Below are 13,658 nucleotides of genomic sequence, written 5' to 3' on the forward strand. Positions count from 1 at the left end.
TTCATAAAACAATGTTTTTATAACAATACATCCAGCCGAAGAAAAATTTAATTTTATGTCAATGTCAGTTTTAGTTATAAAGCATATTTAAAACAACTTGGTAAAGGTACAACAAGAATACAGCAACACGCAATACATAAAAAATACCAATGATAAAATTAAGATAATCTAATACAAAGTAAAATCTACTGGGATAAATATGCAAACAAATTTAAATAGTCATTGAATAGTAACGATAACAAAATAGCACGTGGAGGTTCTGTCCATTCGACCTAAGTGAAGTCATTTCTATTAATAGAAACCATAACATACACCTGCCACGTGCCTGACTATCTTTATGCACATATAGAGAGCTGACTTGTAAAACTTTAGTTCATACAAGGATCTACTGAAGTTATTTTTGTATTGAGATGATCAATATGACTCAGTGAAGCTATGTAACACGGAATCTAATCAGGGTTCCGCATCTTTGTTCTCTGGAATTCATTTTTGGATCTAACAGGGTTGCCAGTTGATTTCCTCTGGGTATGAGCGCAGGCATGATGAGTTAATGCTTCAGCCTACACCTTTTCTGTTAGTTTGCTTTTAGTTTAAGTTATTTTCTTCTGTATTCCTTTTTTTGTAAACTTATCGCTTTGTGTTTTTGTAGCAAATCCTTTGAGAACAAAGAACTGAACCTGATAATCACATTTATTTTTCAATATTTGAGGCTTGAAATTCCCCAGGGTGTCATTGCAAACCCACATCCACTGTTTCAGCTCACCACAAAAGTAAATTCCTCCCTCGTTTAGTCAGCATGTATAGTTTTGAATGACATTCAGTGAAGCGCACCTGTGTTCTCAGTTTAGCCTCCATGATTAACCTTAAAAATCCCACCCACTGTTGCCAGTTTTAAAACCAGTGGGCAGGTGTGACAGACAGAGAGGCCGACCTAAATGGCAGAGTGTTATTTGAGTTGCTCTCGTCTTACTGCCTTGACTCAGCAGAGCACATGCCCCCGGCCACATGAAACACTTGTCAGCCTGTGGCTTTACAGTGTCCTGCCCACAGTCCCACTCAGAGGAAACTGAATCATAACTCGAAATGCTGGGTCTGTGGGAGAAACAGGTTTCAGATGCTCCTCTGACATGTTTTAGGAAGTTGTCTGAACTTTAATGACTTTATGTTTGTCGACTTCTATTTTTGAAATATCAAGTGTGGCCCATCGGAGCAAAGTTTGTAGCACTTTTTAAACTTTTAGAAGGAAGCAATATTAGACTGATAACATTCTGTAATTTTTTTCACAATAACAATTAGATAGAATAATCAAGGTAGACAAATACTTAGGCCCTTTGCAAATCGTTAGACGAAAGGTTATTTTCCTTGTGAGCTCAGGTGACCTCAGCGCACCGTCTTGCAGGATGACAAGCTCTGGTTTCTGTTTGTTTTGCTGGGAGGGAGGATCCTCGAGGCACATGCTGCAGTGTTTCTGTTCTCTCCTTTGCCAAAATTATTGGGAAGACCTCACCAGAATCCTCCGCCCCCAGATCAATTCAGAGAAATGTCTCAGCATGTTTTACCTGCATGGTATGCACCTTGTCTGAATGTGGAGTGGAGTGGAGTGCAGACTGTCTGCCTCACTTTGATATCTGTTGCTATAGCAATTCCCATTGTAGATCTGTGGGAGAATCAGAGGAGTCTAATTGTGGATGGCATTCAAGCAGATGGCTTATAACAATCTGGTTTGATGGGAGAGCATGTGTTTACAGTATAAATAAATATAATCAATCACACATTTGTTTATTCACATGTAAGAGTCCAACACATTCGAAGGTCGATTAGAGATAAAATAAATAAACTTTTAAAATTTGAGGTCATCTATGGCCATATTAAGAAAGATTCTGTGACTGTTGTGAACGCGTGTTTGTCAGCAACAACACATTCATTTTTAGAAAGGTTTGACAGCTCCCCCAACTGTTAGAGCTCATCAACTACAACAAGCTGTTACAGGGTTTGTTCTATTTTTAACGATGTGTTGTATCAATACCAGTCCGACCACATATTTATTCAACAATTTATTAAAAATCCGACATTGCACATTCAACAATTTGACAATTGCAGCAATATGCACTCCTCTATACACAGAAAATTACACATAGAAATAAATAAAGTATGCAATTAACATATTTACATATTACACCGTTCTTTATATTGCATTTTTCTCTATTATAATCAAGTACCCATCAATGAGACCATTTCTGAACATTCAGAGACATCACGGCGTGGTGGAAAATGTCTTACAAGCTGATTCTCTTACCATTTTAAGGTAGGACAGGATGATGTTACATAAATATATTTTTTATCAAAATAAAGTTTTGTGGGAATTCCAATCATGATAGACATAGCACCTGGGTCCCCCCCTCCTTCATCATTTCATCATGCGAATACAGCAGAAGTAAATAAACTTCCTCTTTACACTGTAACAGAATAATCCATGATCTAAATCTGTTTTTATGAGAGAGTGGGTTTTTATCAGCCGCTGAAATGTTTTAGCTTGGATCCGGACAAAGGGTGGAGGGTGGAGTTTTTAATCCCTTTCTTAAGATTGCGAGATAGGGCCCTTGGTGGGGGTATGCACCCTTTGAATGCTCCTCTGGGTTATCTATGCAAATCAGATGTGGATCATAGACAGTAGGGTGACACACCTCAGAGCTGCATTTTAAAACCACCCAAACAAGAAGGTTTTTCTGGCTGTACATGAGGTTCCTGTGGTGTTGTTGCAGGTTCGGACAGTATACTGGTCTACAGAAGAGCAGACAGCCAGCGATGCATTATTCTCCATCCCATGGGCATTTCTGTGGAGGTGCTGGTCACAGACCGTCCATCATGGCAAGAAGGTCATCTCCTTTGCTGCTGGCGCTGGGAGACTGATCTCCCGACACTGTGAACTCTCCCATGATCTTGGCCAGCTCAGCATTGGCCTGTAGGTCCTGAAAGAAAAGGTTATCCAGCAATCACAAGGTTGGAGTGGAAATCACAGGCACTTAAACCTCATTACAGTAAATCCTGTGCGACTAGCAAACCCTCACGTATCTGATAATTGACTCTAAGTCCAGCAATGTGATGAGCAACATTTGGCCACGGAGTTTGATGATGTCTTTTTGATGGATTCGATAGTATGTGCAGTTCCGCAATATGACCTGACAGCTGTGACCTGATACAGACTCTGTTTTAGTTTTTAAACATATTTGGGGGCTGGTAAAAGGAAATAAAAAAAACTTGTCATGGCTACGAAGAGGACAGAGATGAGGACAGGGACACTGTCAACAGCCTGGGCCAAAGAGAATGTTGTGGGTTGAGCACTTGTCCTTGGATGACAGATGTCTTTTCAGGCCTTTTGTCACTAAATGTGCAATAACACATTTCATTTTCATCCACAAAACTGAACATACAATTATTTTGTGATGAAATAAAAAGTTTGTTACATAAGTAAGCTTTACCTTTGTTGCTTGGATTTTAAGGACGCCATATGAAAGCTCATCGGGTCTTGATATTAACGCCTCTCTGTTATAAAGGAGATTCAGAATGTCAGTAATTAAAATAAGTAAAATATATTCTTACACAAGGAGAATTATTGAATTTGATCATGTGTCAAACAACACACACAAATAAAAGGACTCACTCTTCTTCCTCATCGGTGGCAAAGAGGTTGACTCGGAAACCGCTGTCTGCGTTTCCTGGATTCGGCTCTTCTAACCGTCCCATTAATTTTGCCAACAGATTCAGCTCCTCCTTGGCCAGAGGGTTGGGAGCAGCATTGACCTGCTGGACCACAGTGGATTGTTTACTTCAGGAGATTTATATTTAACCTGTTGTTAACAAGATCCTGCTCTTGTTGATGGTGCAATAGGAAGTGGAGAAAATCAGGGTCACTTCAACAAATTCCGGTTCATGTGCATGTTATGTTGGCAATGTACAGCTTTAAAATATTATGGAATCAAACTTTAAAATGTAACTAATGTATTGAAAAAGCTTAATGGTGCATGTTTTCAGTAAACCAGTTTCACCTTAGTCTTCTGAGCTGAACTTTTTGATGTTCCTGACATGTGGGTTTCCACTGGACGGCTGACACTGTACCTGAAAAGACAGATGACACACGCAGAGTCAACATGCGTGTCAGCAGGGTCAAATATAACCTGCAAAAGTAGAACAAATGTAATTTATATGTTAATTTTTCATTGTGTCACCTATACACTGTATTATTACTGTATCTAGATTGTCATTGTATAAATTAGAAGCTACGTCAAATACTAATAGGCTGACTGATTTAATCTTATACACAGTCACTCGTCAAAAAGAGTTCTACAAAGTAATGTTAACTTCCCTACGCTGCACCTTCCTTGATGTAAACTGAAAATATCTAATGTAACAACGCAATTTAAATGCTGAGGAACCCACAGACACTTTATAGATAGACCAAAGGGTTAAACTGGCGGCCGTGATAGGTAACATCCCTGTTTGATTGCATGATGTTCCACATCTGTTTCTCAACTCAACTCTCGATACAGGTATAATACGCAGAAAATACCCTCTTTAAAATTGAAAACCATTAAATGACCAACTCTCACTGCACAGTCTTACATGTTTGTGCCTAGTTTGGTGACCCTGTCTCCAAATATCTCAAAAGATCCTTCCCGAGTAGCAGCAGCGTAGTTTCCTCCATTAGTGAACTTCAGCCTGTTCACTTCTTCCCCCGTGCAGCTAAACATCCTGGAAATACCAGAAACACAAACACAAATTTGTATAAGTTCACAGTGTAGAAGCCAGGATGCTGTAATGAACACGTGTGCTTGCTTTTTCTATGTCCAATATGTTTCAGTGACATACAATACTTGAGTAACTCTTTACGAGGTAAACGTGCACTACATCTAAAATTAGAATGTCAATGCTTGTTCGGTAAAACCTGTGTAATGCAATTAGCTGCAGACGTGACTACTTAACATGAGAGTACAGTCTGAGTACAATCACAAAGTACAAAACAGCAAACAGTAATGTGACTATCTCTATCATCCTTAGAGTCCAGATTGCTTGGTGGTGGGGGATACGTGCTGTTTACAGTGGTACCTTATCAAGCCTGGGACTTGTGTTCCATGAGGCACGGGGCCACTGATGGGAAGTACAAAGCGGCCATTCGAATTCTGTACTTTGTCCTTTAGGAAAATGGACACCTAGAATAGAACAGGATACAAAGCAAAAGGCTTGTGAGAAAATTTAAATAAAACACAAACCAGAACAAATTATATTAGCTGAGAAATACCCGTCCCTTGATTAGAATGATGGACTTACCCGTATATGCATGTCTTGGAAGAAGATCAGAAGAGTTTGTCTGATCAGCTGGAATTCCCCGCTACACATGGGCGTATACATCTGAAAAGTAAAAATAAACACAAGAATTTGAATGTGAGGTGGTGATCAGAGGAGTACTTTAGAGCTGGACACAAACCCGTACTCAGGTTTCCCTCTCTTCTTGTTCCTCTTTGTATAGTTATGTTTAGTTTGTATGTGGAGCCTTTCTGCTTTCTGCATTCTCTATCTTTCATCATTTGACCTAGTTCACTTGCAGCACACTTCAGGAAGCGCTGAAATGTGCATAATGTGTAATGTTGATCCCACTGAAGACAGTGAATTCACTTGTACTGTACCTCTATGAGCTGTTGATAAGTCTCATCCACTTGGCCGAGGATGCTGGGAGTGTCTTTCACAAAGTCCTTGATGGCATCCATGTGGTTGAAGGACACTAAGAGGATGTCCTTCGGCCTGGGACAGAGCAGCACCTGGTACTTGAAGGCCATGGTCATCAAGTCATACAGCTGTTAACAGGAAAACAAACATGAGGTAATTGGACTATGTATTCGTAAATCCATAAACTGAGTCTGATGGCGTATAATGAACAACAGGGGGAGCCACATACAGCGTATTCGATATATTCACACTGATTGTTGTGTTGACTTATGCCACGTAGATCCAAAGCTTCATTGATTTTATATGCAGCTCTAGTGTGCATACAGAAGATGTAACACAAACTGGGAACACTGTGCGAACACTGTTGATGGAAGAACATGAGTGGATGGACTGATGTTTAAAGAAAAACACTAAATAGTAAACAACTGTAGGTTAATATCCGTCCTCTACCTTGTCCATGCTGGCTTGATTGAGTCTCATGATGGACGCGTGGGCCAGCCTGTCAAACACAGTCCGCAGGGCTTTCTTAGAGTAAAGCTCCTGAGGCTTGAAAAGCTCCTCCAGGAACTTTTTGTTGAACATGGTGGTGATGATGTCATTCATAACTAGTGAGGCAAACAGCACAAACAGAAAAAGTCCACAAGGGTTAACCGAGGTTAGACAAATGTTCTCAGCGGCAAGCAAATGAGCTTTCTATACCACACTGTACGTTGGCCGAAACCATTTCAACCAATGCCTAATCCCAAAGGCCCGAACTAGGCAGCAGCGTGGAAAGCCATAAGCATTTATCCTACTTGTAAGCAGGCCCGGCGCTTGGTAATGTTTGGACTCCACTCAGATGTTTATTCATGTGTTGCGATGTCTTGCTGTCAGTTACTGTTGCAACGGACAAAAAGATCTGCTCCATCTGATCTGCTCCAGGGTGAGGCAAACACACTAGGTTGGTGCAGCAGGGCTGGGATATGATTTCTGTAGTCCTACTTACCCATAAGGAAGCCAAAGTTAGGGGCTTCTCTTAGGGCAGAGAACGTATGGTGACTCAAAGCATCTTGATATATCTAAAAGATCAAGTGCGATTTGTATGTTCTCATGACATGTAGAGCATGGTTTGTGACGTGCAACATATGGGCCAGTGTGGTTGTGTGTAATCTTATTAAGATACGTAGAATTTACAGATATTGATCACTGCATCTGAGAAAAGTCCCTCCGACTATTCAAAGCCACAAATATTTGCGGACAGAACTTGAGCATGTTAGCTACCCGACCACTAAAGGATGCATCAGTGTCTACAGACGAGCAGAATACATCATTTAGGAGCCAATCTTTGAGTTTCATGTGGTTCATCTATCGAGTCTCACTGTGTATGGAGCCGGTTGTTTCAGTCTAGGCCAAAGCAGAGAGAAAGACTACTGAGTGCATGACTGTACTGAAATACCTCTCCTTCTGTCCTCCTCTATCCAGCCAACTTTTTTGAAAACTTTATGAATTAAAAAAGGAGATAGATAATTTCAACATATCCTGAAAACAATCAGAGGACATCATATGTTGTGGTTGTATGCTAACATTCCAAGCATTACAGTGATATGACGTATATGATCCTATTCATAAAGTGTGAGCTGTGTTCACATACGATGTTAAGATTCTGATTCTCATTTTAGTGCTATAAAACTTAAGCATATAATCCTCCCCCATTTACTAACAATGGACCACTGGGAATTATAATTACAAATTTGTCCAGGTGCTGTTGTCTCATTCAAAATAACCTGATGTCTGTGTGAGTTATGATTTGATGAGAACATGTGGACGTAGCAAAGATCACCACCGGACTTATTCATTGTCTTTATGTGTATATTTGACAAACACACGTCTGGACTGAACGTGCAGTTGTCGCATTGTAACGTTGCGCGGTGGTGACACTTGTGTTGTTAGCTGCTTAGCTGCTAAAGCTAGCTACCTTTCTTAGCCTTGTCCGCGGGGATGTTCTGGGCTCGGAGCCGCTGGTCCAGGATGTACAGCATCTCCCCGCCGAGGTTGATGAAGAGCAGCGGCAGTGTCCGTGAAGACATGATGGACGTTTGTATGTCTCCAGAAAACAGAAGAGGCTAAAGACGCTGCTAGCTCGATTAGCATCTGCTGCTGGGATCTGTTTATTAAAGCCTCCACTGGTTGCCAGGCCACGAAGACAACAGCCAATCCGAGCGTTGTGTGTAATGACGTACACAAAGAGGGAGGAGTCAGAAGGATGTAAAATTTACTGTCAGTTTATAATATAATATAATATAATATATTTTAAATGATATACTATTATACAATACGTTACAAAGTAGTATAATATAATAGAAGAGATAAAATTATGTTTCTGTAATGTAATACATATAATATAACATAATATAATATATACAAAACAATATAAAATAATATATACAATCAAATGTAATACAATGCAATACAATATAATATCTACAATATAGTACAATACAACAAAAATCTGGAGGTGGAGTCATAAGCCGAAAGGTTTGGGAGTCACCGATGAATAAAAAAACTAATTAATAAAGGACATGTGCTTTGTTAAAATTATGGCACATCTGAACTTGTTATATAATTCCCACATTAAAAAATACATGAAACAAAATGAGTGAACAATGTAATTTATTTACACTGATGCAAAAAAAAATGTAAATCGTCAGTGTTACACAGACACACAGTATAAAGCTAAAGGTAAAAATCCATTCAACATTTTAAAATGCATATTTCATTGATTGCTCTGCATTTGGCAAGCTACAGAAAAAAAAACATTACGTCCACAGCAACAGGCCAAAAGTGACAAATAGGAACCACTGTCGAGCAGCCCAGAATGCTCTGTGTCTGGTTACTGTGTGACCTCTCCGCTCCTGATGCGGATTTCTCGTGCCATCCTGCACAACTCGCAAAGTCCACAGAAACAAGACATCAAGGCGTCGTTGCACACGGTTCCCTATGGTTCAAAGATTGCGAAAAAAGAAGGAAAAAAATCACAACATAGAATGTCAACTCCCTGTTACAAAACATGCTGCAATTCGGGTTTGTCAATCTCAAAGAACACCCAACAGTTCCTGAGTTCATGACATTTCTGTCTTTCACAAGAGCCGTGTTACTGAAGTCAATTCTTCTGTAGGAAACCAAAAAGACATAACTGCCAAACATGTTTACATTGTTTTTTAAATGTGTGACATACCTGAATACCATAGGTCAGTCTCATATGAGTCCTCATGGCTGTTATTCCTCCTGGCACACAACCCAAGCAGCAGTTTTCTCCATACTTATCCGCGGTGTAGCAGCTCAGTGCAAGTGGACACACGCAGCCAATAGCACCTGCACAATAGAAATATATACAATGACTCTGTAAGAGGAAAAGTTTCTGTGTCTCAGAAGTGATGCCATCTGGGTCTTTGGTGCATGTAAAGAAAATACAACATATCAACATGGGTCATCTTGGATTTGTACTCACAGACAAGAAAGTCACTGCAGAAGGAGCAAAGGCCCGTGCTCCACTCTCCTGTCTGGACATTTGTCCCGTAGCCGCCTGCACCTGGTTGACTGGTCACCACTGGGTTTGACATTTTGGTTTATGGAATTTGATTCAGCTGCATAGTGAAGAACATATTAGGCTGTTAGTATTGGAATAGAACAAGGTGGAAGAGCTGCAGAAGAGATGAGCCTGAACAGTCTTTCCAGGTTCCACATTACATACGACGTTTGGTATCTGTCATTTAGAAATCAATTAATGAATGATTGCCTTTTCTACATCTTCATGAGAAAAATGTTCCTGTACTTCCAGAAAAAATCTTCTCCACACAATCAGTGTGCAACAGTTCAGTTTCTTATTTGCTAATGTTGCTCAGAGATTTTTTATTGGAAGATTCTAAATATAAAAACATTATAAGTCAGAAACGTCAGAAGAAGGGTCATTATATTGGAGTTAAAACCATACAAGGGACCAAATATCTCATACAGATGCAGACATTTGGAACTTAACATGAATCCAGAACTTTTAAAAATGCAAGTGAACCTTTACGAAATATGGTTGAGCATGAGCATTGGTATCCATGAGCATTGGATTGATATCATTTTAACTAAATGAGAAGTAAATGTACTGCGAGTGGGAAAAAGAGGTGACACTTACCAGAAGAGTCTTTCAGTGTTGTGAGCTCCTCCTGATCGAACTGACAAACTGCCCACCGCACAGGAAGCCGTGACGAGCGTGAGCTGTGAAATGCTGTTTCGCCAAGAACATGCTGTGTCTGAGGATGTCAAAGATCTGTGGTGATTTTCTGGCAAACATAGACCATAAAAGAGTTTCTGTTCTTCTTTGCCGTATCAGATAGTGGGTATAATATTCAACAGCTGCAGATCGCTCTGTTATAAGCGGCTGGATGGAGATCATGCAATCAGTAAAGATCAGAAACTCATGCAGATGTGAGAATATCTCACAACAAACTTCCACAGAACAACCACAAGTGCATCACATCCGTTGTCACCTAAGTTGCAAGTTGAATCAACATGTGTCACCACTGCAAATTGTGATGGTGAGATCTCTGGAAGTCATTCAGCCTATTGGACCTGAAATAATGACTGTAAGGTTCATTTCTGACACCGTAACTTGGTGGGACATTTCACTGGATCACAATAAAATAAAATCTTTTTAGTATTCAGACCAAATAAAAGACAAACATTGCAATAATGCAACAACCTCACTTGTACATCCTCGATGAATCCATCAACACCTTTGACATTCTCTGTCCAACAAAACATTTAAATTAGTAGCCTCTCAGATCTCAGTCTAGGTTTAGTGCCAATGGAGTTCATTCAGCAAAGTTTAACACTAGTATTGCAATCGATAACAGGACTTGCTCTTGTTAGCAGATGACAAATTACCAGTATTGACGTCACGGCCGGTAGAGCATCATGACCCACAGTTGAAAAAAACCTCAAAACCGCATCTTATGGTTGAAAAGAATGAGGCTATGGACACTTTGTGTCACCAAACCAAATTGTTCCTACTTACTTGTTTGACTCAGTAACTTCAGAAAACACATGAACCTTGAGTGAGCTCAATCACTACTTCAAAAATATGAATAATTAATTTCTAACAATGTAGTAATAATCGCTTTATTCCATTTATTCTGACATTTTCAGAAATCAGACATCAACCCGCAAACATAAGCACATTATATTTTATTTTGATAACATGGAAAAGGAAGCCGTTAATCCAGATTTCAAAATACCTTAACTTAAGGTGTAAAAGTAGAGATGTGTGTCAAGATTTAATAGTTTGCCATTCACTCATTTATAGTATGATAAAGTATATATAGTATGACATCTTTTAGAGGGTTGTCGCTTTTGTCTTGGCTGCCTCTTCTGCAGTGGAGGCCAAACTTTGCTTCATCTTCAGTCTCACCTCTTCTTTCCGCTTCTGCACCTCTTTGAAGACCTGTGAAGACACACACAGATGAGTGAGGGTCTGTCCAACACCTTCAACGTGTTAATCAGTTACATCTATAGCAAATATAGATTTAAGAAGAATAATGGGGTCATTTATTCGCTACCTTAATGCACAGGGCCTTCTTCGCCAGCCAGCGACGGGTGACTCGTCTATAATACTCTGGGGGGAAGGTGTAAGTGATTCCCAGCTGCTCACACACTTTCTCAAAGGCATCATAGCGAACCAGTCGAAGGCATTTCAACATCTTTTTCCTTGTGTCAATGGCCATTAGCATCCGCCTCTTGTTAGCTTTGTCCTGGAGTGAAACAAAATCACAAGAGAATGAGGATCTTCTAAATGTGTTTCAAACGGGACCGCATGTGAGGGAGTTAGGACATTTTAATTACAAATATAACAGTGAAAGTTACACAACCTCTATTCCCAATCTATACCAGTTACAACAAAGGTGCTCGATGTGTAATGCAATGTGGAAATTTCCAACCATAACTGTGCTACGCATGTTTTCATTTCATGTGGGGGAGTACACAGGATATCCTGTACTTCACACACTCTTGACACCAGAGGAAGACAGAGAGGAAATGTGGGGATGTATTCATAAGTGAACTTTTCTCATGGTGCAAAAACATGTAACGTAAGAAGTCGACCTGAACACAGACCAAAATGATTCTCCTTCACTGACCTTGTGATGTTTTTGCAAATGCTCCTGGTAGTTTCGGATTCTTGCTGTCAAAATAGCCACTGAAGGAACAGACAGTAAAAAAAAGGATTTGTTCAAAATGGAGTTAACAAAGGTTACAAAGTATCTTTGCATTTCACTGAAAGCACTTTGTGCAACACTGAAGCAAAGTAACTCACCCTTAACTTCCACTGAGCTGCGGTCGCTCTCATCCCTCTGGACTTTTGCAATCAGCTGTTCCTTCTTCAGTTGTAGCTTGTCGCTCTGAGGACATGAGTATTTAACTACCTGTTAATGACTCTGCAGCAAGTCAGTGTGAATTTCAAGGACATCAATCTTTAGCAGAGTAAAAAAAATAAAACAGGTCAAATCACTCTGATTAGGTTCAATAACTTACATGACATGCTAACTCCAGTGAAAGAAGTCGTTTGACCACATCATCAGTCCTGATAACAGGAAACACACCGGTGTTAGAAAAGTAGCAGATTATTGTATAAATACATGAAACACAGATTTGTAATGAGGCTTAAAGCTACATTTGAATTTGACTCATTTTATGTGAGGAACAGTTTATATGTACGTTTGAGCGAGAGGTACGGCTGCATAGTCCATCCTCAGCATCGTTGGAGGGAGATCGCTGAGCTGGCTCTGAGGAACTGGAACACACAACATATTTGGTTGAAAATGGAACATTTCAAAAATGATAAAACATGGTTTGGTGACAATGCAGCCTCATCATTTACCTGTCTTCTTTGTCTTTGCACCGCGGGCATAATGTCTCACTGGTGGATGAAGAGCAAAGCTTCCTGCAACTGAAGAGAGAGTAGAGATATTTAATGTGTAGTGAGAGGACGAATGATAGAAATGCTACAAAAGGATGATCGATAAAGAACAATTCTTCAAAGTAACATGGTCTGATAAGAAGCCGGATCCTTTTCAATCAATACAGTCAGGAAAGACGAAATGTCAGCTCACTATATTCTACATGTTAGACATAGTGGTGGATCTGTAAAGCTGCCATCTCTTTAAACTATTTGAAATGATTGTGTTCCATAGGTTTATAAAAGCCTATAAAAGAAAGATTAAATAAAAAAGGCAACTAATAGGAGGAGGACCACAGATACAAATAACATTCATCTCGTGTTTACATATTTCAAGAGGAATGCTGTCACTTCCAGAATCAGTCATGTGGCTGAATGTAGCACAGCGGCCTCTAGTGTTGATGTTGGGGTACTGGTGGTGTCCAGGCTAAATGATGACCGAGAGGTTGTTAGCTGACTGTTAGCTAACTGTTAGCTAGCTGACTCTGGTCCTTTAACTTTTAACTGGCTGTTAGCTGACTGTTAGCTCCGGTCCGCTACTGCCTGTTTCCTCGCATCTCGGTCGGACTCACCGGCGCTGACTCCTCCCGGTGCTGCGACGAGAGCCGAGCTGCAGGTCCATGGTTTCACGGCGCAGCCAAAATCCCGTAAAACACCGGCGGAGGATTTCAGGACGGTCCGCAGAGCCACGTTAGTGAACATGGCTCCGAGCAAAAGGTGAGGAGGGACACGACTTATGTGTGGAAGTGATGAAGATATCACAGCTAGCGGCTCTCGACCCCTACACGAGAAGCGCCATTTTGATCAGACCAAACTAGCCGAGTGCGTAGCGGAGCGTGTTTGATCGAGGCTGGGCTATCGATCACAGAACACATCGATTGACCCAATAAAGCGAGGTCACTTTTGGTTTATGTGACAAAAACAACAGGAAACGTAGATCCGCAGCCTTTTAGATCCT

The 13,658-nt window shown here is 40.3% G+C and overlaps 3 protein-coding genes across 5 annotated transcripts; all 3 read right to left on the bottom strand.

Moving 5' to 3' along the window:
- Positions 1-2,041: 2,041 nt before the first annotated feature.
- Positions 2,042-8,198, bottom strand: oscp1b (organic solute carrier partner 1b). 2 transcript variants are annotated; one of them, XM_053431781.1, is made up of 10 exons: positions 7,676-8,198; positions 6,172-6,326; positions 5,682-5,849; positions 5,326-5,406; positions 5,104-5,207; positions 4,621-4,749; positions 4,047-4,116; positions 3,662-3,801; positions 3,480-3,543; positions 2,042-2,969 (listed from the first exon to the last, which is right to left on the bottom strand). In XM_053431781.1, exons 1-10 carry the CDS (start codon positions 7,785-7,787, stop codon positions 2,850-2,852), a joined length of 1,143 nt encoding a protein of 380 aa, XP_053287756.1. In that variant the 5' UTR covers positions 7,788-8,198; the 3' UTR covers positions 2,042-2,849. The 2 variants fall into 2 exon arrangements, with proteins under 2 accessions (XP_053287756.1, XP_053287755.1); XM_053431780.1 differs by having other exon boundaries at positions 3,662-3,804.
- A 155-nt stretch (positions 8,199-8,353) lies between these two features.
- Positions 8,354-10,083, bottom strand: LOC128448922 (cornifelin). Its single transcript, XM_053431783.1, has 4 exons — positions 9,884-10,083; positions 9,209-9,344; positions 8,936-9,072; positions 8,354-8,695 (listed from the first exon to the last, which is right to left on the bottom strand). Exons 2-4 carry the CDS (start codon positions 9,318-9,320, stop codon positions 8,591-8,593), a joined length of 354 nt encoding a protein of 117 aa, XP_053287758.1. The 5' UTR covers positions 9,321-9,344; positions 9,884-10,083; the 3' UTR covers positions 8,354-8,590.
- On the bottom strand, positions 9,884-13,509 carry mrps15 (mitochondrial ribosomal protein S15). Of its 2 annotated transcripts, XR_008339823.1 has the most exons (9): positions 13,273-13,509; positions 12,623-12,691; positions 12,460-12,535; positions 12,277-12,325; positions 12,059-12,143; positions 11,883-11,941; positions 11,307-11,498; positions 10,986-11,191; positions 9,884-10,001 (listed from the first exon to the last, which is right to left on the bottom strand). XR_008339823.1 is itself a non-coding variant. In XM_053431782.1 (8 exons), exons 1-8 carry the CDS (start codon positions 13,400-13,402, stop codon positions 11,084-11,086), a joined length of 768 nt encoding a protein of 255 aa, XP_053287757.1. In that variant the 5' UTR covers positions 13,403-13,509; the 3' UTR covers positions 10,856-11,083. The 2 variants fall into 2 exon arrangements, 1 of the variants encoding a protein (XP_053287757.1); XM_053431782.1 differs by lacking the exon at positions 9,884-10,001 and having other exon boundaries at positions 10,856-11,191.
- Between the last annotated feature and the right edge of the window lie 149 nt (positions 13,510-13,658).

The sequence above is a fragment of the Pleuronectes platessa genome, chromosome 10, assembly GCF_947347685.1.
Source record: "Pleuronectes platessa chromosome 10, fPlePla1.1, whole genome shotgun sequence".
NCBI classification, from domain to species: domain Eukaryota; kingdom Metazoa; phylum Chordata; class Actinopteri; order Pleuronectiformes; family Pleuronectidae; genus Pleuronectes; species Pleuronectes platessa.

Excerpts from the sequence above, each read along its gene's own strand:
- oscp1b (XM_053431780.1), bottom strand. The coding sequence starts at position 7,787 with ATGTCTTCACGGACACTGCCGCTGCTCTTCATCAACCTCGGCGGGGAG. Across the intron at positions 5,850-6,171 it reads ATCAAGCCAGCATGGACAAG|CTGTATGACTTGATGACCAT; the intron begins GTAGAGGACGGA and ends TCCTGTTAACAG. Across the intron at positions 3,805-4,046 it reads GTTCAGCTCAGAAGACTAAG|CAGGTCAATGCTGCTCCCAA; the intron begins GTGAAACTGGTT and ends ACTGTGGTCCAG.
- LOC128448922 (XM_053431783.1), bottom strand. The coding sequence starts at position 9,320 with ATGTCAAACCCAGTGGTGACCAGTCAACCAGGTGCAGGCGGCTACGGG. Across the intron at positions 9,073-9,208 it reads CTGCAGTGACTTTCTTGTCT|GTGCTATTGGCTGCGTGTGT; the intron begins GTGAGTACAAAT and ends TCTATTGTGCAG. Across the intron at positions 8,696-8,935 it reads GACTGACCTATGGTATTCAG|GGAACCGTGTGCAACGACGC; the intron begins GTATGTCACACA and ends TTTGAACCATAG.
- mrps15 (XM_053431782.1), bottom strand. The coding sequence starts at position 13,402 with ATGTTCACTAACGTGGCTCTGCGGACCGTCCTGAAATCCTCCGCCGGT. Across the intron at positions 12,144-12,276 it reads CACTGGAGTTAGCATGTCAT|AGCGACAAGCTACAACTGAA; the intron begins GTAAGTTATTGA and ends TCATGTCCTCAG. Across the intron at positions 11,192-11,306 it reads AGAAGGCCCTGTGCATTAAG|GTCTTCAAAGAGGTGCAGAA; the intron begins GTAGCGAATAAA and ends GTGTCTTCACAG.